Raw genomic sequence first — 22,028 nt, 5'->3', positions numbered from 1 at the left:
TGGCAGGCAGCAGAGCCTGAATCAGATTATGCCCCTATCCTCGGCAGTCAGGAGGTCTCTGTGGTGGTGGCGGGCCCAGGTCAACCTAGACAGGGGTCTTCCCTGGTCCCCACAAGCTACGGTGGTGGTCACGACCGATGCCAGTGCGCTGGGTTGGGGTGCCCATCTAGAGGGAATCTTAGCCCAAGGTACCTGGTCGAACCTAGAGACAGGTCGTTCCTCAAACCAGAAGGAGCTTCTGGCGGTTTGGAGAGCTATAGAAACCTTCCAGTCCCAGTTACAGGGCAGGGACCTGCAAGTTCGTTCAGACAATGTGGCAGCAGTAGCCTACCTGAACAAGCAAGGGGGAACCAGAAGCCCCGCGCTGCAGGTAATTGCGGACATAATCTTCTGCTGGGCAGAGAAGAACTTGTCCTCAATATCAGCCATTCACCTGAAGGGAACTCAGAATTCGCTGGCCGACTTTCTCAGTCGCCAGAAGATAGGTCAGGACGAGTGGTCCCTCAACAAGGAAGTGTTCGAGGAGATTGTGTCATGCTGGGGAAGGCCAGAAATAGACCTATTTGCAACAGAAGGCAAAAGGAAGGTGACGCAATTTTTTTCGGTTCACCCACAGGATCGGGCCAGGGGGATAGACGCCCTTGCCAATCCATGGCTGTTCGGCCTGTGTTATGCCTTTCCTCCCGTAAGGATGGTGGCGGAGGTCCTGCAGAAGTTCCGATCGGAAGCTACGGACCTCATTTTAGTGGCTCCTTTTTGGCCAAGGAGACCCTGGTTTGCCAGCATAAAGAGATTGGCTGTTCATCCTCCGCTGTTTCTACCAGTCAGGGAGGATTTACTTTCCCAGGGGCCGATCCTGTGTCCTCAGATAGAGAGGCTCAAGCTTGCGGCCTGATATCTGAGGAACAGATCTTAAGATCACAGGGTTTCTCAGAAAGAGTGGTTAAGACCTTGTTAGAATGCCGTAAACCAGTTACTAGGGCAATTTACGCCAAGGTAGGAAAGAGGATTAATTCCTGGTTGCGAGAACAGGGGATTGCAAGTCCTGGGGTCCCGGCAGTCCTAGACTTTCTACAAGCAGGGTGTAGAAATTGAGTTATTACTGTATTAATAACTATATTTCAATAATTCATATTGATGAGGAAAGTTCCAAGAAAATCCGTTCAGTTCTCGTGTAAAAATACCAAAATTGATTTAATAATAAAAATAGCAAAATATTACAAGAACAGTGTCAAAATGTAGAATATAAAATAACATCGATAAGTTTCTTATTCTTAAAATGAAGATAAGTGTGTGTGTGTGTGTGTGTGTGTGAGAAAGTTTGTCAGCCTCCTCCAAAGTCTGTCAGTCTGTGCTCTCTGCAAGTCTGCCCTCTAGAAACAGCCTGTCTGTATTTTCCTACCCCTAAACCTAAAAACCCCCACCCTTTTACCAATTAAGAATGGTTTAACTGAGCTCTGTTGTACCACAGGGAAAGCCCGCAAATTCCCTCCCACCTCATCCAACAGGATGTTGAAATACAAAACTCTCTAATCAAAACATTCCATTGGGATGGCAAAACTGCCATGTATTAAACCATTGAAGTTATACAATACAAGTTTCCTATCTTCTAAACCAAATTCTACATATATCAGTAAATAGATTATATACGTTTAAAATGCAATGTACGTAATGATAATCCTAATCAGGAAATACTGTAATATAAAGAAATAACATGTATCATACTGAAACTCTGTCTTTTAGACAAGGATGTAACATTACCTCTTACAATGGGGGAGGGGAATGATCAACTGACTCTAAATTACAGCCATATGTGAAATGTACATAGAACTACTTCCCATGAAATGCATATGAAGCTTCAAAAACTTTTACATACATGTATGCAAACATACATACACATATATACACACATATACATATATATACACACATACACATACATATACATATATTTATTTCACTTTATCCATATCTAGAATATATAATGATATACATAAGCAAGTCAATCATTCTCAAAAGACCCAAACCATTTATAAGTTTTCATATTCTAACAATTCCCTCTCAAAATGAATGATTAAACAATCTTTTCATTTTAAATCTGAATCTAAATCTGAATCTAAATCTAAATCCATTTCTAAATCCATTCATACCTCAAACGCATCACATTTGTATACATCCATACAATTAGATCTTAAGATAATTGACTTGAATGTACATTTTCAAATTTTGATTCTATATAAGGAAAAGTGAATTTCATAAACCTTTTGCTTCATATACCATAAAAAATATTTTCACCCTTATTGTTTTCTTATTCTTTTACCAAATAAATCAATCCCCTTAATTTCATAATTCATAAATGTAACATTGTTGTACAATACTTTGAAATATGAATATCACTTCAAAAATGTATGATTCATATTTTTTCCCTCCAAATTATGTTTAGCATAAACCTTGTCAAAATTAAACATAAAATATGTTTCTTAACTTCAATTTGTTCATATATGTGAGATGATTTCAAAACTAAATAGTTACATATTACAATGTAAAAGTTACTCCTAACTTGTCTATATGACTTTTAAGAAAAATGTACTCTGTCTTAATTAACACCAGATGTTCCCTCTAACTAGAATAACTCTATTGTAAGGATGTTTAACCCTTTCAACTCTGAAAATGCACTACATGTGTTTATAAAAATCGATGTGTAAAAAATATCTCATCTTGATATGAGAACCATATTTTGTCACATAAAAATAATATATAAAAAAACTGCAATATCTGATGGATAAATTATTTCATCAGTAGTCAAAAAATCAAAATTCCATTGTTTTTAAAATGTCCTCTCTTATCAGAGGTTCTCTTGAGGGGTTTTTTTTCTTCTTCTTCCTGCACTCTGTAAAGTTGAAAAACTTTATTGAACATAAACAACAATAATTATAACGAATGAATCTCTTCTGTCAATTCTTCTCCCAGAACTGATATTCTTAAATTTCAATATTTTGTTTTCATCTGGAAGGTCTAGAAATATTAAATTTCTTTCTTTTGGTGACTTACAAGTCAGATCCTAAAAAAGAATGCAGTATCATTATTGTGAATTTAAATAAATGCAAAATATACCTTCTTTTATTTATTCATTTAACATACCAAAATTCTAATATTTTATTATGACATACTTAACATATTTTAATAATAACATTTCTAATTACCTTACTTTGCTCTATTTTTCTTAAACTGACCAATACTCCTTAATTTATTAGTTTGTGTATTTAAACTATAACAAGACGCAATTTCTCTTTTTTTGTCATGATATAAAACCTTTGTTTTATCAAACGAAAGAAAAGGTTTTAAATCAACCCTAGAAGATTGAAGCAAACTATATATTTACTTCTCCTCTTTAATATTTCAGAGTAATGCGTGCTGTACTGTACTTCTAGCATTTTCCAATTCAGCATTTTCTGTAGAATTTTTGCTGAATAGTATAACCATGCTTTGGGTAACACATACCTGATGAACAATTCTTAATAACATTAACAAACCCTGGCTCAAAGCCTCTCTCAGCACTTGTTCTAGCAATACCATTTACAGGCTTTCTGAATACATTTAACTGAGAATGTTCTGTTATCACATCTACCTGTATGGGTTTAGATTGTAAAGTTTTAAAAAATGGGCAATATTTGTCATATAATTCACCTGAATGAATTCTCTTTAAAAGAATTTTTACTGACCGATAAGGTGTCTGTAATATGATCCTACTAGATCTCACAATCTTTTCGGTTACTTTGACTGCAAAATAAACACTTAACAATTGCTTCATATTTGTGTCAAAAGTCTTTTCCATATTCGTCAATCCTCTGGAGAAAAAACCTATTATTTCCGGTTCACCATCTTTTACCTGGGACAAAATCACTGATATGGAATTCTCAGATATCTTAGTAGACATTAGAACAGGCGTAGATATTCCAATTTCAATTGCAAGCAATGAGACAGCATTCTGCAAATCTTTTTTCAACATTTCAAAGGCATTTGTCTGGGTTTGAGTCCATTGATCAAACACAACATCTTTTTGTTTCAAGAAATCTATTAATGGTTTAACTTTATCATCATATTCCTGTAAAAACTCTTTACAAAAATGTACTTCACTCAAAAATTTATATAATGCCTTGTAAGATGTTGGAATTGGAATAGCAGAAATGTTTCTAACTTTTTCCTGTGATAACTGTCTCTGTCCCTGACTAATTTGCATATGAAGAAAATTGACTTTATTTTTCATTAACTGAACTGACTCTGTGTTCAATTTCAACCCTGCTGTTTGTAACAAAGTAAATAACTCCGTCAACAGAGTGACATGTTCCTCTGTATTTTGTGTAGACAGCAAAATTTTGTCCACATGCTGGAAAATACATTTTGGTCTAGAAAATTTTGATAAAACTTTCTCCAAGCACTCATGTACTAAACCATCACTGATATCTAATCCTGGAATTATTCTAGTGAATGCATAAGTTTCTTTATCAAGGCTGAAAGCAAGTTTATAATGACAGCTGTTTGTCAATGGTACTGAAAAATGACTATTGGAGATTTCCAGTACTGAAAATACTTTGGCCTTGGCATCCATTTGTGACATTAAATTTAAATTGGGAACAATAGGTTTGTTATTTGTAATGCATTTATTCAGTGATCTTACATCAACTGATATAGAATACGAATCATCAGCATTCTTGATAGGCCAAATACAATTATTTACCACCGATTGTGCCTTCTTTAATATTCCTTGCTGTAAAAATGATTGTACAATGTCAAAAACAGGACCTATTGATTCTTGTGGCAACTTATTTTGAATTTGGGGCTTCGGATCTCTTCCCTCAATTTCTATCTCAATATCTTTAAACAAACCTGTATCCATTTTGGTCTGACTCCAAAGACTTTTATGTGCTCTAACCGACTGTTCCAATTCGAGATTGGTTCCTGTGTGTGGCCAATTAAAATCTGAAGACATGTCAGCGACTGCTGTACAAATACTTCCAACGTTACTGTACTTTGAGAAATCTATTAACATAGATTTGGGCCTAGATGAATCTTTCCATATAGTAGAATTACTTAAATCAATAATCCAATCTAATCACATCCATGCCTAAAATATTCTCTGTATTTTGGCAACACCATATGTCTATATTTGTTTTTAAAATTCCGGGAATTTCGAGAGTCACATCAGAAACTTTAACTGCAACTGTATTTTCTTTTCCATTGAAATCAATTAAATTACATTTTGGAGAATCAATTTTCACAGATAATTTGTGTTTAGTTAAACTGAGTTCAGATCCTAAATCTATTAACCATTTAGTATTCTTACCATTTAATAAACCATGTAACCATGGCCTTCCACTTTCATCTATTAAAAGTGAAGTCACATATTTTAATGTTGGAGGTGACTCAGAACCTTTTTCCCTAAATCCTGATGGTGATGGAAGTAATCCATCCCTCTCATGTTCATCATTGTTTGTCATATTGATTGAACTGTCATTAACAGTCAATGTACTGATCTGTTTGACTTCTGAGGCATAAGGCAAATCAATCAAACTATTGTTTGAAGAAGAAAGAATAAATTGCTCAGAAATATGTTCTGTATTTTCTACTTTCAAAGTTTTCCTTTGTGTACTATGTATGGGAATAACATTTCCTGTCTGCTCTGAAACTTTAGCTCCGCCTGTGACGTGTATCTCATCATCTCTGGGTGTGGCATTACACGTGGCAATTCTTTGAATGGCATTTTCCTTTTGTTTGTCTAAAATATGTCTACATGCTGCAGCTTTATTTAATATTTTTCTTTTAAACAAAACTTCATGTTCCTGGTCATATTTTCCTATAGACCGCTTAACTGGTACCGAAGATAATTTTGGTTTAAACAAACCTTTCTGTTCTTGGTCATCAACCGTGATAGACCGCATATCTTGTACAAAAGACTTCTGCATAGAATCTGCATTAACATTCATAGAGTCTGCATTAACAGTAATCTCTAAACTTTTGCTTGACTCTGTTTTAAACTTTACATTATTCTGTAACTCAGACATATCCTTTATTTGAATTGCACTCTGCAAATCATCTATCCGCTCAGACAAACATACCTGAGTCTCCGTTTTCCCCTTAGTACAAACTACATTTTTTTCAGGAACTCCTGATATCATTGTATCTTAAACTTTAATCAATTTAATCAAATTCCTAACCTGTTTGCTGAATTTCTTAAAAGTAAATTTTGACTTTTGTATTTTGATATTAGCTTGTAAGCATTCATTGAACATGTAACACCATAATTCATCATCTTTAACAAACTTTGACAGATTTTTAAATTCTAATTCACTCTCATCAGACAATTCATGAATAAGATTCATACTTACCAATGTAGGATAAGCTTCATTCATGTAACACGCGTTCCCTCTCTTGGCGGGAAATTACTTCATCAAGAAACAGATTTTTCTTGCACGTGCGCAAACGTCTCACCAATTTTGATAATTCTTTTTCTTCCAAGTTCAATTCAATGATGCCGAAAATGTGCTTTTTCGATTTCTTCTGAAGCTTGACTCAATAGTCAATGTTTGTGCTTCTATTCCCTCTCGTCAAGCGAAAGTAGAAATTTTTCAAAAAAAGTTCGATATTCGGATTAATTGACACTGGCAAGGCTCGCCAAAAATGTAGAAATTGAGTTATTACAGTATTAATAACTATATTTCAATAATTCATATTGATGAGGAAAGTTCCAAGAAAATCCGTTCAGTTCTCGTGTAAAAATACCAAAATTGATTTAATAATAAAAATAGCAAAATATTACAAGAACAGTGTCAAAATGTAGAATATAAAATAACATCGATAAGTTTCTTATTCTTAAAATGAAGATAAGTGTGTGTGTGTGTGTGTGTGTGTGTGTGAGAAAGTTTGTCAGCCTCCTCCAAAGTCTGTGTCAGTCTGTGCTCTCTGCAAGTCTGCCCTCTAGAAACAGCCTGTCTGTATTTTCCTACCCCTAAACCTAAAAACCCCCACCCTTTTACCAATTAAGAATGGTTTAACTGAGCTCTGTTGTACCACAGGGAAAGCCCGCAAATTCCCTCCCACCTCATCCAACAGGATGTTGAAATACAAAACTCTCTAATCAAAACATTCCATTGGGATGGCAAAACTGCCATGTATTAAACCATTGAAGTTATACAATACAAGTTTCCTATCTTCTAAACCAAATTCTACATATATCAGTAAATAGATTATATACGTTTAAAATGCAATGTACGTAATGATAATCCTAATCAGGAAATACTGTAATATAAAGAAATAACATGTATCATACTGAAACTCTGTCTTTTAGACAAGGATGTAACATTACCTCTTACAATGGGGGAGGGGAATGATCAACTGACTCTAAATTACAGCCATATGTGAAATGTACATAGAACTACTTCCCATGAAATGCATATGAAGCTTCAAAAACTTTTACATACATGTATGCAAACATACATACACACATTATATATAAATATATATATATATACACACATACATATATTTATTTCACTTTATCCATATCTAGAATATATAATGATATACATAAGCAAGTCAATCATTCTCAAAAGACCCAAACCATTTATAAGTTTTCATATTCTAACACAGGGGGGTAAAGCTGGGACTATCTATCAGCACTCTAAAGGTACAGGTGGCGGCCTTAAGTGTTTTCCTTCAGTCCTCCCTTCAGCAGAATCCATTTGTCAGGAACTTCAAGGCTTTATCTAGATCCAGGCCTGTGAGAATGAAGACCTGTCCTACTTGGGATTTGGCCTTGGTTCTTAGGGCTTTGACCCAAGATCCATTTGAACCATTAGAGGGAGCATCACTTAAGTGGATGGTACTAAAGACTATTTTTGATAGCGATCACGTCAGCTAGAAGGGTCAGTGATCTGCAGGCGCTCTCGGTCAGAGCCATTTCTGTTAATTTTAGAGGACAGGGTAGTACTTAAGACTGACCCTAGTTTTCTTCCTAAAGTTGTGTCCACTTTTCATAGGACACAGGATATTATTTTACCAACATTTTTCTCAACCTCAGGCGAGGATGAGGCGAGATCTTTAAGTTTGTTAGACGTCAGGAGAAGTCTTTTAATTTTTTTTAGAAGCCACTAGGGTCTTCAGGAAGTCAGACTCACTTTTTGTTAATTTTTCGGGCGCCCGCAAGGGCTGCAAGGTGTCCAAATCGTCTATCGCCAGGTGGATATGAATGGCGATAGTTAAAGCCTATGAGTTAGAGGGGAAGCAGGCACCCTTAGTTAAGGCACACTCTACAAGGGCGGTTTCCGCATCGTGGGCAGAGAGGGCTGGAGCCTCTCCAGAGGAGATCTGCAAAGCAGCAACGTGGTCCAGCTACTCAACGTTTGCAAGACATTACCGTCTGGATTTATGGTCTGATAAAGAGCAGACTTTTGGACGTAAGGTCCTCCAGGCAGTGGTCCTGCCCTGACAAGGTGAGCTCCTTGCTTATCATCTCAAAGGCTGTCCTGGAAGACGATATGAGAAAACCGGAGTTAGACTTACCGGTAACTCTTTTTCTAGGAGTCTTCCAGGACAGCCTGGTTTCCCACCCAAAGTTGTTTAAGTTGGACTAAGTGGTGAGGATGTGTACTAACGTGATTGTTAGTGTGTTATGTCTTTCAGAGCCTTCCGGCGGTTCTTGGAGTAAAACTGAGGAGGGCCTGGAGGACCACACCTTTTATTTGATTGGCTTGACGTGTTTCCTGTCCCAGAGGGAGGAGCCCTATATCTCAATGGCTGTCCTGGAAGACTCCTAGAAAAAGAGTTACCGGTAAGTCTAACTCTGGTTTTTAAAAGTAGACAGTCAAAGGTGTTTAGCAAGAGGCATGGTGAGTTTTTGGAAGTTGTAATTTTTTCCCCAAATTCCTCGGAAAATTAAGATTTATAACATTTTTTTTTTCACAAGATTGTCATAACAAGTTATTTCTCACACACAGCATATGCATTCTTCTAATTACACCCCAAAATACATTTTGCTACTCCTCCAGAGTATGGCGATACCACATGTGTGTGACTTTTACACAGAGAGGTCCAACATGCAGGGAGTGCCATCAGGGGTTCTAGGAGCATAAAATTACACCTCTAATTTCTTAACCACCTATTACATTTGTGAAGGCCCTGGAGCCCCAGGACAGTGGAATTACCCACAAAATGACCCCATTTTGGAAAGCAGACTCCCCAATGTCTACTCTATGAGGCATAATGAGTCTTTTGAATGGTTATTTTCCACAAGTCTTTTGAACACATGGAAAGTAAATTTTGTTTATATTTTTTATTTTACACAAAATGGTCAGTTCATAGGATATTTCTAACTCAAAGCATGTATATAGCAAAAAAATGACACCTCAAAATACATTCTGATACTCCTCCTGAATATAGCAATAGCACATGTGGGAGACTTTTACACAGCCTGGCCACATAGAGGCCCAACATGCAGGGAGCACCATCAGGTGTACTAGGAGCATAAATTACACCTCTAATTTCCTAACAACCTATTACACTTTTGAAGGCCCTGGAGCACCAGGGCAATGGAATTACCCACAAAATTACCCCACTTTGAAAAGAAAACACCAACATCTATTCTATGAGGCATAATGAGTCTTTTGAACAGTTAATTTTTTACACAAGTCTTCAGAAAATGTGTAAAGTAAAATTAATTTTTTTTTTTTTTTTTTTTTTTTTTTAAACACAAAGTTGTCAATTTATAAGATATTTCTAACACATAGCATGTATATAGCAAAAAATTACACCCAAAAAACACATTCTGCTACTCGTCCTGAGTATGGCGAAACCACATGTGTGAGACTTTTACACAGCCTGTCCACATAGAGAGGCCCAACATTGAAGTAGTACCTTCAAGTGTTCTAGGAGCATAAATTACACATCTCATTTCATTCCTACTTATCACATTTTTGAAGGTCCTGGTGCATGAGGACAGTGGAATTACCCACAAATTGACCCCATTTTGGAAAGCAAATACCCCAACGTACATTCTATGAGGCATGGGCTGCAGATAGGTACTCGGGTACTCTGTTGGACTGGAGACAAGTACTTGGGTACTCCAATAGGCTGGTGACAGGTACTTGGGTACTCTAATAGGCTGGAGATAGATACTCGGGTATTCTGATGGGCTGTGACTGGTACTCGGGTGCTGACAGGTATTCAGATGGGCTGTGACAGGTACTCGTGCACTCAGATGAACTGTGACAAGTACCCGGGTACTCAGATGGGCTGTTACTGATACTTTGATGGGTAGTGACAGGTACTCTTTATTGGGGGGCCAATCAGTGTGGTTGGTGTGTACTGTAAGCGGTAACGATATGTTACCACAATCCCCTTCACACACACAATTGGTGTGTGAGGAGGAGAACCCGGGAACATCTCGTTACTGCGGTTTGTTTACATTCTGTGACCAGCTGTGATTGGACACAGCCAGTCACGTGGTACAGAGCCAATTTAATTCCCGTCTAGGATGGGAGATTGAATCTGCAGATGTTATACGACTATAGCCAGGTATTGAAGTGGTTAAATTCTGGCCTGTTAGTGGGTACAGAGGACCGGAGTTAACAACCACTGCTGTAGGCCTTACTGAATGCCGTAAAATGCACCAACGAGCTCCAATGCTGGGCTGCTGGCCAAAAAACAGGTGGGGGGGGGGGGTGACACCATCCCTAGTGATGCTACTGCTTGTGTGTCCCACACTGCATGAGCTTTGGTCTGAAATGCCCGGCAGCACTGTAACAAAGTCCCGCCTCCTGTGAGGTAGACAGAACACCGATCCAATGCAGCGACATTGAATCAGTGTGACCTGCATCATAGAAGCCGCAAGCTGGTCTAGGAGGCGGGTCTTTGTTACAGTGGCCGCCTGGGTGATTCAAAGCCAAGCTCCATGACAGGAGATCATTGCCAGGCTGCAATTAGTGGGCACTGACAGGCTACAATTGGTGGCCACTGATGAGCTGTGTTTGGTGGGAACTGGTAGGCTGCATTTGATATCATTTCTGCAGTCTGACCATCTCGTGTATCATTATGTCTGCAGTCTCTGACCGTCATCTGTTGTATGTCTGAGGGCTCTTTCTACCATACTCTCCAATAGAAGCCCTCTCCATGTCCATCAGAGAGACTCCCCCTCTAGGTCCCATTAGTGTACTCTCTTCCTGTAATTTGTTTATTGTTAAGAGATCATGGGAGGATCCCAGGGTAATGAAGACTCCTTAGGGAGCATCTCTGTGTTTGAGTCTTTGCCATAGAAACATTTGTAATGGGGAGGAGATAAGATGACCATGTCCATGTGGGGGCGCCAGAAATATTTCTGCACCCAGACCTCGGTGCCCCTAGGATCGGCTCTGCCACTACTGAGCAAAATTCCACTGCTAAACTGTGCCATTGAAAAGTAATCTGCTGCTGCAATACTGTGCCTTACTGCAACATTGTACCATTAACATCTGTTATATTGCTTTTGTATGGGCACCGTGTTATTTGAATGATAGTATCTGTTCCACTAATTGCAATTACTTCTGTTAAATATACTTCAGCATGCAAGAAATTATATAACTTTCTGGCCTGTGTGAGCTCTCCCAGATTGGGTACCTCAGCCAGAAGGGCTGCTCACAACTTTCCCTTTTAGGCCGGGCTCACACTGGTACAACACAACTATTGTACAACTGTCATCCTACTGGGCCCTGCAATATCAGTCCTACTTCCATCTAGACATGTGCATTTTGTTTTGAATCTAAATTCAGACGCATCCGAATTACAATGCTAAAGAATTCAAAAAAGGACCCAAATTTGGGGCCACGCATCTCAAAACGCCAAATTTGGTATGCAAACATAGTACTACAACATCTCCAAATTTGGGGTTTCTAGCTCCAAGTGACCCTGAGTTATGTGGCCCCAAAATGTCAAGCACTTTACTGCAGCTGAGAATGACATTTTGCAACCCGACTTTGGGGCCACTTGGTGCTAGAAACCCCAAATTTGGTGATTTTGTAGTGATGTGTTAGCATACCAAATTTAGGGTTCCTAGCTACAAGTGGCCCTGAGATACTTTGCCCCAAAGTCAGGTTGCAAAATGTCACTCTTCTGCAGAAAAGTACTTGACATGAGGGGCTCCCACCATCCCTGGGTTTTTAACTTCATCGTAACAGAATATTAAACGAACATTCATAATCTCCCACTCCCATTAAAATTCACACACCCCAACCTTCACTCAGCAGCAGAAAATCTGATTAGTCAACAGAACACCAGTCACGTTTCCATTGTAACAGAATTTGGATCTGAAATTCAGCAAAAAAAAAAAAAAAAAAATTTGTATTTTGGATGCTTCTGAATTATCAGGAATTCCTATGACGCAAACCGCACATAGGAAATATATTCTGACCGCTAACAGATTTTGCTGAACCAGGGTACAGACGACAAACACTAGTGTGGTAGGGAGAGATTTTGCAAAAACTGCACAAAAAGTTACACCATTAAATGTTGTAGTTTAAAAATGCAGCTGTGTTTTGTGGAGTTCTTAAGTTTTAAAATTAAGCAGGACACAGGAAATGCAATTTCAAAGCATATTTATTAAACAGAATTATGGTCCAAATGCAATGGTCACCACTTTCTCAGTCTGCCAAGGTTTACAATTTTAAAGTTGTCCTTTGAAGTGAACCTTGGCATCAGTCAAAGGGCAAATGTAACTGGATGTCACAGAAAGTACTCTGAAGTAGATTGCACTCGCTACCCCTGATATCCTGGTACTAGGACATTTCCCATCCTGTCTTCACACAGAGGGAGGGGAAGCCACATCACTTGCCCAGGTGGGCACAAAGTGAAAACAGGAATGTTCTACAGCCCTACAGGATTATCAATGGTATGGCAGCAGAGCATTGACCACAAGGGAAGGAATTACAATCTGCTCAAAACCTCTCCTGTGAAAGTCTTACATTGTCCAGTATGAGAACTAGTATAGGTCCACTGCTAATAGGAGTGACTGAAGACACATCAACTTTGGAAATCCAGAACTAATTTCATGCATGTGGAAGGGGGTTATCAGTAGGTGGAGAAGGCTTGTCAAGAATTCTCATGTCACGGCAATGTAGCACAGGCTCTTTTCCCAATCCCATCTGGTAGACAAAGATGTAGACTTTTTGTTTTGGCTCCACAGTGAGTGTCATTGTCTCCGCAACTTCAGTGACCTCATTCCAATTCTCTTTCTCTGTGTTTGTACTAGAGCCACCGTATTCAGTGCTAAGGGAAAACTGGGCCTTAGTGATCAAAGCACCCAATCCTCCTGTCTCGGCCGAGACAGTTGCTGTTACTTTCCAGTTGTGCTCCATACTGGATACCTTCTCCTTTTCATATCCAACCTTCTTGGAAACCTGATTCTTCCATTGAAGGGGGGTCTGGGAGTCATTGTCAATGGTCTTGATGCACACCCACTCACCATAGGAGGGGCCCTTGGCAATAGCCAAGCCTCCAGGCAGAAAGCCGTAGATGCTGGGATGGAACGAGTAGGTATCAACGCCCTCGTTTTTGTTGAAGTTGGTACATCTTGTGTACTTAATCCCTCCCCATTGGTCCTCAGGATTCACAAAATAGTAGTAATTTCTCACACCAAAATAATAAAGGCCATTTCTGCATTCCGGGTGTAGCGTGAATTCTTCACCCGCTTCATATTTGTTCATGTTCCTTGTTCGGCGATAGACCCCTCGGTCCTGAAAAATGATATAGAAGTATCCAAAAGCTGAACAATAATGACTGCCCCCTTGACAGTTAGGGTGTAGGGAATAAACAACTGCACTGTCATCTGTGTTCATGTTTGTAACTCGACGGTAGTGGTCTGACTTGATAATGTAGAAGTGGTCATCCTCATAGGCCACGTAATGATCTCCATTCCTGCAGGATGGGTGCAAGCTGAAGATATCCAGCCCTTCTCCATGATTAAAGTTTGATGATCTCATGTAACAATTAAGGTCTGGCCTGACAATATAGTAATACTGGTCCACGCCACAAAAATCTGCTTTGCTTTTGCTCTTTGGGACAATCATAGCTGAGATGCTGAAAGGAAGAGAAACAAATACAATTAAGATATGCACCCATTAACCCATTTTAGATTTTACAGATGCAGTACAAGAAAACATTCTAGTTAAAGGGGGGACTGGGCTGAGAAAAGGGAAAGTATATGCCCCCCCCCCCCCCCCAGGCCATTACAGTATGTTAGGCTGCTGCCATGAGTAAGTATATTACCCATTACATAGGTCTGAACAAGGAACATTTAGCTATCACAGCACTGGGTAGCAGAAATCTTCCAGCACCAACTTCATTTGTAGTACTAAAGTGTCAGCTACTGAGTGCTAAGAGGGGGAAAGTAATGCCAACCTGAACTCCCCCTGCCCCCCACATTTTCTGGTTATAGTATGGTCTTCAGGAGAGTCCATATTTTTTTCCCCAGATCTGTAGTGATCTTTTCCAGCACGTCCTCATTTACATTTCCATGAAAGGAATGTTAAACCCAGTTTGTGCATTGATGGAACATGCAATATGGGCAGGTACAGGTGTCTTTAACCACTTGCCGACCGCCGCACGACGATATACGTCGGCAGAATGGCACGGGCAGGCATATGGGCGTATATATAAGTCCCTGCCTGCCCGCGGGTGGGGGGCCCGATCGGGCCCCCCCCGGTGCCTGCGGCGGTCGGCATTTCTTCGAGAGCGATCCGGGATGAGGGGGCGGCCATTCATTCATGGCCACCCCCTCGCGATCGCTCTCGACGAATGGAAATCCCCGGTGACATCACTTCCTCTCCTGTAATGTAAACACAGGAGAGGAAGTGATGTATTCTCTCCTCCGTGTCGGTATTTTCCGTTCCGACACGGAGGAGAGCGGATCGGTGAGTTGCACCAACACTCTACACACACAGTAGAACATGCCAGGCACACTCACACCCCCCCTTTACCCCCCGATCACCCCCCCCAATTACCCCTGCCCCCCAGTCACAGTGACACCAATGTCATTTTTTTTTTTTTTGCATTGGTGTCATTTGTGACTGTAATAACTGTTAGGGCAGTTAGAGTTAGCCCCCTTTAGTTCTAATGTACCCCCCTAACCCCCCCAATAAAGGTTTAACCCCGTGATCACCCCCCGTCGCCAGTGTCACTAAGGCTGGGTTCACATTGCAGCGGTTTATGAGAACGAATGTGATTCGCACCGCACTGCAGTGCAAATCACATCCGATCTCTGTGCGATTCGAGTTCAGCCATTCGCCGCACCCGCCACACCCGCCGCACCCGCCGCAAATTCGCACGGGACCCTTTTTTTGGCCCGCAGCAGAATCGGATCGCATGGGTGTTCACACCATGCGATCCGAGTTTGCAGATCGCACTGCGATATGCGAACTGATCTGGGGGTGTCAGTAACATTTCACTGACACTCCCAGCAGTTCGCATAGGGCAGTGTGAACTGCCGCCGGGAGGCATGCGATGCGGGAACCCGCCGCGGATTCGCGGCGTTTCCGCATCGCTCCAGTGTGAACCCAGCCTAATAAGCGATCATTTTTCTGATCGCCGTATTAGTGTCACAGGTGACGCTAGTTAGGCAGGTAGGTATTTAGGTTCGCCGCAGCTTTTTATAGCGCCAGGGACCCCCATATACTACCGCATAAAGCCCCCTGATTGCCCCCTAGTTAACCCTTTCACCAGTGATCACCATATAACTGTTACAGGTGACGCTGGTTGGTTAGTTATTTTTTTATAGTTTCAGGGCACCCGCCATTTATTACCTAATAAAGGTTTAACCCCCTGATCACCCGGCGGGTGTCATTTGTGACTAATAACTGTTAGGGCAGTTAGGGTTAGCCCCCTTTAGTTCTAAGGTACCCCCCTAACCCCCCCAATAAAGGTTTAACCCCGTGATCACCCCCCGTCGCCAGTGTCACTAAGGCTGGGTTCAGATTGCAGCGGTTTGAGAACGGATGTGATTCGCACCGCGCTGCAGTGCAAATCACATCCGATCTCTGTGCGATTCGAGTTCAGCCATTCGCCGCACCCGCCGCACCCGCCACACCCGCCGCACCCGCCGCAAATTCGCACGGGACCCTTTTTTTGGCCCGCAGCAGAATCGGATCGCATGGGTGTTCACACCATGCGATCCGAGTTTGCAGATCGCACTGCGATATGCGAACTGATCTGGGGGTGTCAGTAACATTTCACTGACACTCCCAGCAGTTCGCATAGGGCAGTGTGAACTGCCGCCGGGAGGCATGCGATGCGGGAACCCGCCGCGCATTTGTGGCGTTCCCGCATCGCTCCAGTGTGAACCCAGCCTAATAAGCGATCGTTTTTCTGATCGCTGTATTAGTGTCACAGGTGACGCTAGTTAGGCAGGTAGGTATTTAGGTTCGCCGCAGCTTTTTATAGCGCCAGGGACCCCCATATACTACCGCATAAAGCCCCCTGATTGCCCCCTAGTTAACCCTTTCACCAGTGATCACCATATAACTGTTACAGGTGACGCTGGTTGGTTAGTTATTTTTTTATAGTTTCAGGGCACCCGCCATTTATTACCTAGTCTCACTAGTGTACCCCTAAATTTAGGGGTGTCTACTTTCCAAAATGGGGTCATTTGGGGGGGGGTTTGTGCCATCTTGGCATTTTATGGCCTTCAAAACTGTAACGCCCTTAGAAAGCCTGAAGGCGGTGCTTGGTTTTCGGGGCCCCGTACGCGGCTAGGCTCCCAAAAAGTCCCACATATGTGGTATCCCCGTACTCAGGAGAAGCAGCAGAATTTATTTTGGGGTGTCATTTCACATATGCCCATGGCATGTGTGAGCAATATATCATTTAGTGACAACTTTGTGAAAAAAAAAAAAAAAAAAAAAAAAAAAGTTTGTAATTTTCCCGCAACTTGTGGCAAAATATAAAATATTCCATTAACTCAACATGCCTCTCAGCAAATAGCTTGGGGTGTCTACTTTCTAAAATGGGGTCATTTGTGGGGGTTTTGTGCCATCTTGGCATTTTATGGCCTTCAAAACTGTAATAGGTAGTGAGAAGTGAACTCAAAAATTTACGCCCTTAGAAAGCCTGAAGGCGGTGCTTGGTTTTCGGGGCCCCGTACGCGGCTAGGCTCCCAAAAAGTCCCACATATGTGGTATCCCCGTACTCAGGAGAAGCAGCAGAATTTATTTTGGGGTGTCATTTCACATACGCCCATAGCATGTGTGAGCAATATATCATTTAGTGACAACTTTGTGTAAAAAAAAAAAAAAAATTTTTTTTTGTCATTATTCAATCGCTTGAGGCAAAAAAATAAAATATTCAATGGGCTCAACATGCCTCTTATCAATTTCCTTAGGGGGTCTACTTTCCAAAATGGGGTCATTTGGGGGGGTTTTGTACTGCCCTGCCATTTTAGCACCTCAAGAAATGAGATAGGCAGTCGTAAACTAAAAGCTGCGTAAATTCCAGAAAACGTACCTTAGTTTGTAGATGTGACAACTTTTGCGCAAACCAATAAATATACAATTATTGACTTTTTTTTTTACCAAAGACATGTGGCTGAATACATTTTGGCCTAAATGTATGACTAAAATTGAGTTTATTGGATTTTTCTAATAACAAAAAGTAGAAAATATCATTTTTTTTCAAAATTTGCGGTCTTTTTACGTTTATATCGCAAAAAATAAAAATCGCAGAGGCAATCAAATACCATCAAAAGAAAGCTCTATTTGTGGGAAGAAAAGGACGCAAATTTTGTTTGGGTACAACATTGCATGACCGCGCAATTACCAGTTAAAGCAGCGCAGTGCCAAAGTGTAAAAAGACCTCTGGTCATTTACCAGCAAAATGGTCCGGTCTGAAAGTGGTTAAAAAGTTTAAAGCTACAACTGTAAAAATAAAGTAACTTTGATCCCGTCTTCTCTTATCCTCCCCTTCTTAAGCAGCACCCAGTCTGATAGTACAGAGCTGGGAGGGGGCACTCTGCACATGCTCAGTTGTGTATATTGCTAGAGTTTCTCTTGGGAGGGTGCATGAGATCAGCACAGGGCCAATCAGCACTGTCCAGAGGGTCAGGGGTACGGCAGCCCCAGAACAGTCAGGAGAATGAAAATAACTACCTGCTTTAACCAAAATACCGATACCTTGTTTCCCCAAAAGTAAGACAGTAGTGCTTATTTTTGGGGTAGGTCTTACCATGTAATATGCCATCTTCTGTCCCCCTCTCCCTGTCAGGAGTTCCCAGTGTGAACCAAGTTAAAATGCTTGTAAAATCCTATAATATGCACCATTACAGCATAGCACCCACCTGGCCATGATTTTGAGGGACTATCTCTGATTTGGAGCAAAGTTCCTCATTTCAGTCTTTCAGTCAATTTTTTGTATATAAAATGCATATAAATGTATATAATGTATATACATGTATATAAAATGCACTTTTTATTTTTTGAAAGATAAAGTGTTTGCAGTGCTAAACCTTTCATCCATTTTATAAATTGCTGTATTTGTAAATTCCAAAAGCCAATATAAAGGATTTATCCTTTAAGGTTTAACCAATCTTGTGTTTTTTCTACAATTCTTTAAGGGGGTGTGTCCTATGCCTGCATAGGTTTGCAGATAGGTGTCCCTCATTTCCATCTTAAAAGGTTGAGTTGTATGTTACAATAATCTATTACAGAAACACACACTACAGTAATAGAGCGGATTATAGGATTTTACAAGCATTTTAAACTAGGGATCATTCTCAGGAGCGCAGTAAAAGTCACAAGACTGCTATATACATACACTGTTAACGAGAAAAAGGCATTTAGCCATTTAGATTTACTAAAGAATTGCATTTCCATGTACTGTGGGAGATCAGATATAGTGCATGCAGGGTCCTGGGTTTAGGAATACATTAACACCTTCATCCCCAGACCAATTAACAGCCTAAGGACCAGAGGTCTTTTTACAATTTCGCACTGCTTTAACTGGTAATTGCACGGTCATGCAATGTTGTACCCAAACGAAATTTGCGTCCTTTTCGTCCCACAAATAGAGCTCTCTTTTGGTGGTATTTGATTGCCTCCACGATTTTTATTTTTTGCGATATAAATGGAAAAAGACTGAAAATTTTGAGAAAAAAAAAATATTTTCTACTTTTTGTTATAAGAAAAATCGAATAAACTAAACTTTAGTCATACATTTAGGGCAAAATGTATTCAGCCACATATCTTTAGTAAAAAATAAAAAAAAAAGTCAGTAAGCGTATATTTTTTGGTTTGCGCAAAAGTTATAGCGTCTACAAACTAGAGTATAATTTTCTGGATTTTACACAGCTTTTAATTTATGACTGCCTATCTCATTTCTTGAGGGGCTAAAATGGCAGGGCAGTACAAACCCCCCCCCCCCCCCAAATTACCCCATTTTGGAAAGTAGACACCCCAAGGAAATTGCTGAGAGGCATGTTGAGCCCATTGAATATATTTTTTTGTCCCAAGTGATTGAATAATGAGAAAAAAAAAAAATGATATATTGCTCACACATGCTATGGGCATAAGTCAAATTACACCCCAAAATAAATTCTGCTGCTTCTCCCGAGTACGGGGATACCACATGTGGGGGGACTTTTTGGGAGCCTAGCCACGTACTGGACCTCGAAAACCAAGCACTGCCTTCCGGATTTAAATATAAAACGCTACCAAAAAAAAAAAAGTTAGCGATCGCAGGGATCAGGCCTGACTCTGCGATCGCTGCACTTATGTTTAGTGTTTTGTAAGTGACAGTGATCGATCGATACTGCACTTGGGTGGTCTGGGCGGAGTGGCAAAACGTAGGTGCTAGCAGGTATCTGGGCTGATCCCGCTAACAATGTGTTTTTTTGGAACCCTAAACTGCTGGGGAGTATACCGCTAGTATAGATCTGATCAGATATTGATCTGTTCAGATTCTATACCACTACGGGAGGTGTATGCTTTGCACGTGGATGTTAGTGGTACTGGCACTAACCTAGCGCTGCCTGGGGCAACACAGACCCTGACCCTAAAACCTAATTGATATCACCCGCCGGGTGGGTAATAAATGGTGGGTGCCCTGATGCTATAAAAAGCAAACTAACCAGAGTCACCCGTAACACTTATACGGTGATCACTGGTGAAAGGGTTAACTAGGGGCAATCAGGGGGTTAAAACCATTATTGGGTAGTATATCGGGGTACCTAGCGCTATAAAACCTGGCAGTGAACCTAAAAAAAAACAACAACTAGCTACCTAGCGACACTAATGCAGCGATCAGAAAAATGATCGCTTAGTGACACTGGTAAAAGGGGTGAAAGGGTTAACTCTAGGGGCAATCAGGGGGTTAAACCTTTATTGGGGGGGTGGTAGGGGGCTACCCTGGACCTAACACTAACTGCCCTGACAGTTTTTACTTTTACAACTGACACTGAATGCAGTGATCAGTAAATAAATGATCACTGCACTCAGTGACACTGACTGGGGGGGGGGGGGTTTGTCTGCCTGTGTGTTAGTTAGTGTCAGTGTAGTGTTTGGTGCACTTACTTTTAGTCTTCTCCAGTCCTCATAGTCCGGTCAAAAAGACCGCCCCGAGGAGAATGACATCACTTCCTCCCCGCCTATGTATACAATACACAGAGGGAGGAAGCTTCTCATTCGCCAGGAGCGATCGAGAGGGGATGGCCAGAAACCAACGGCCATCCCCTCATCCCGGATCGCTCCTGAAGCGAAACGGACCACCGCATCCAGCGGGAGGGGGTCCGTTCGGACCCCCCACCCGCTGGAAGGCAAGCACGTACATGCCATTGTGATGATGTACAATGGCATGCGGCGGTCCTTAAGTGGTTAAGACACACACTCACTTAAAGGGTCAAAATCTCACCATAACTGACCTCAAAATGCATGTTGCTTGGCTGTCATACTGATGAAATCCCTTCTGTACTCTGAGGGCCTCATCTAGAGCAAGTATACAAATCAGAAGAAGATCTGACTTATTGACTTTCCTGATCTGCAGGCTGTTCTCAGTCAGCGGTATTAGGAGAAACTCATCATTGACAAGCTACATTTTACCCAGGATAGGCATCCTTTGTTCTTGCTTAATTATGTAATCAGAAGTCACTTTGCTCAAGTCAGACCAGTACATGCTGATTGGTTGCTATTGGCATTAGGTGGGGGATTGTAGTAATGCTCTGCGCTCCCAACTCTCCAATGGGCTCATCCTAGCCTACCACACTATGTGCCCCATCAATACTGTATGCTGGGTGGCCTCAAGTCAATCATAGCCATGTGTGGTCAGTGCAGGGTGGGCCCAAGAATGGACATCCTAGTGAAAGTAGCAGTGTGTAGCTTAGGTTGTCTCAAGATCTCCGGAAAGTAATATGGTTTCAGACACCACTAGTTACCTACAACAATACAGTAATGGCAGTTCCCCATCTCCACATGCGACCTTGAGGATTCTGGAAGGAGTCAGACAGAAGCCAGGACACACTTGAAATGTTGGACAACAAGCAGATGGAGAAGAAAATAAAAATATGTCCCAACCCCTACTATACAAGGGTGCACATCCATATAAAATAAATCATTCATACCCAACACCTATAGTTTACATTCTTCAGTATAAAACATTACACTAGAAAAGGCCAATTCCATATACTTACAATGCACAGCCTGTGCGCAGAGCTGAAAAAGATCCGTGGTGCTCAGTACATGTGAGCCCAACAATCTGAGCTCCTTCTTATATATGTAGATCACCCAACACACTGATCTCTGATTGGCTGGGTTCACCTTCATTATAATCACCTGATACAATCTCAGGGGGACTTTTGGTAAGAAAATTAGCCACACATTTGCAATTTGGACTGCTTCTTATTTAGCAAAGTATATGTGAGATTTTATTTTGTGTGTTTCCAACCCCTGGAATCCTGGGCAGCCAAAGTACAACTAAAATATTTTTTTTAATTTTTGGAGGGAGAGAGGCTGACCATACATTATACAATT

At 40.9% G+C, this 22,028-nt stretch overlaps 1 protein-coding gene across 1 annotated transcript; it reads right to left on the bottom strand.

Annotated features, from left to right (window-relative positions):
• Positions 1-12,603: 12,603 nt before the first annotated feature.
• Positions 12,604-21,721, bottom strand: LOC143925410 (uncharacterized). The gene is made up of 2 exons (XM_077449962.1): positions 21,689-21,721; positions 12,604-14,100 (listed from the first exon to the last, which is right to left on the bottom strand). The coding sequence occupies exon 2, from the start codon at positions 14,088-14,090 to the stop codon at positions 13,071-13,073; it is 1,020 nt and encodes a 339-aa protein (XP_077306088.1). The 5' UTR covers positions 14,091-14,100; positions 21,689-21,721; the 3' UTR covers positions 12,604-13,070.
• Positions 21,722-22,028: the final 307 nt, after the last annotated feature.

Source organism: Lithobates pipiens, unplaced genomic scaffold (assembly GCF_037356315.1).
Source record: "Lithobates pipiens isolate NorthernLeopardFrog02 unplaced genomic scaffold, aLitPip1_a1.2 Scaffold_22, whole genome shotgun sequence".
In the NCBI taxonomy this organism is placed as follows: Eukaryota; Metazoa; Chordata; class Amphibia; order Anura; family Ranidae; genus Lithobates; species Lithobates pipiens.
This window is presented reverse-complemented; position numbering and strand designations above follow the sequence as displayed.

Excerpts from the sequence above, each read along its gene's own strand:
- LOC143925410 (XM_077449962.1), bottom strand. The coding sequence starts at position 14,090 with ATGATTGTCCCAAAGAGCAAAAGCAAAGCAGATTTTTGTGGCGTGGAC.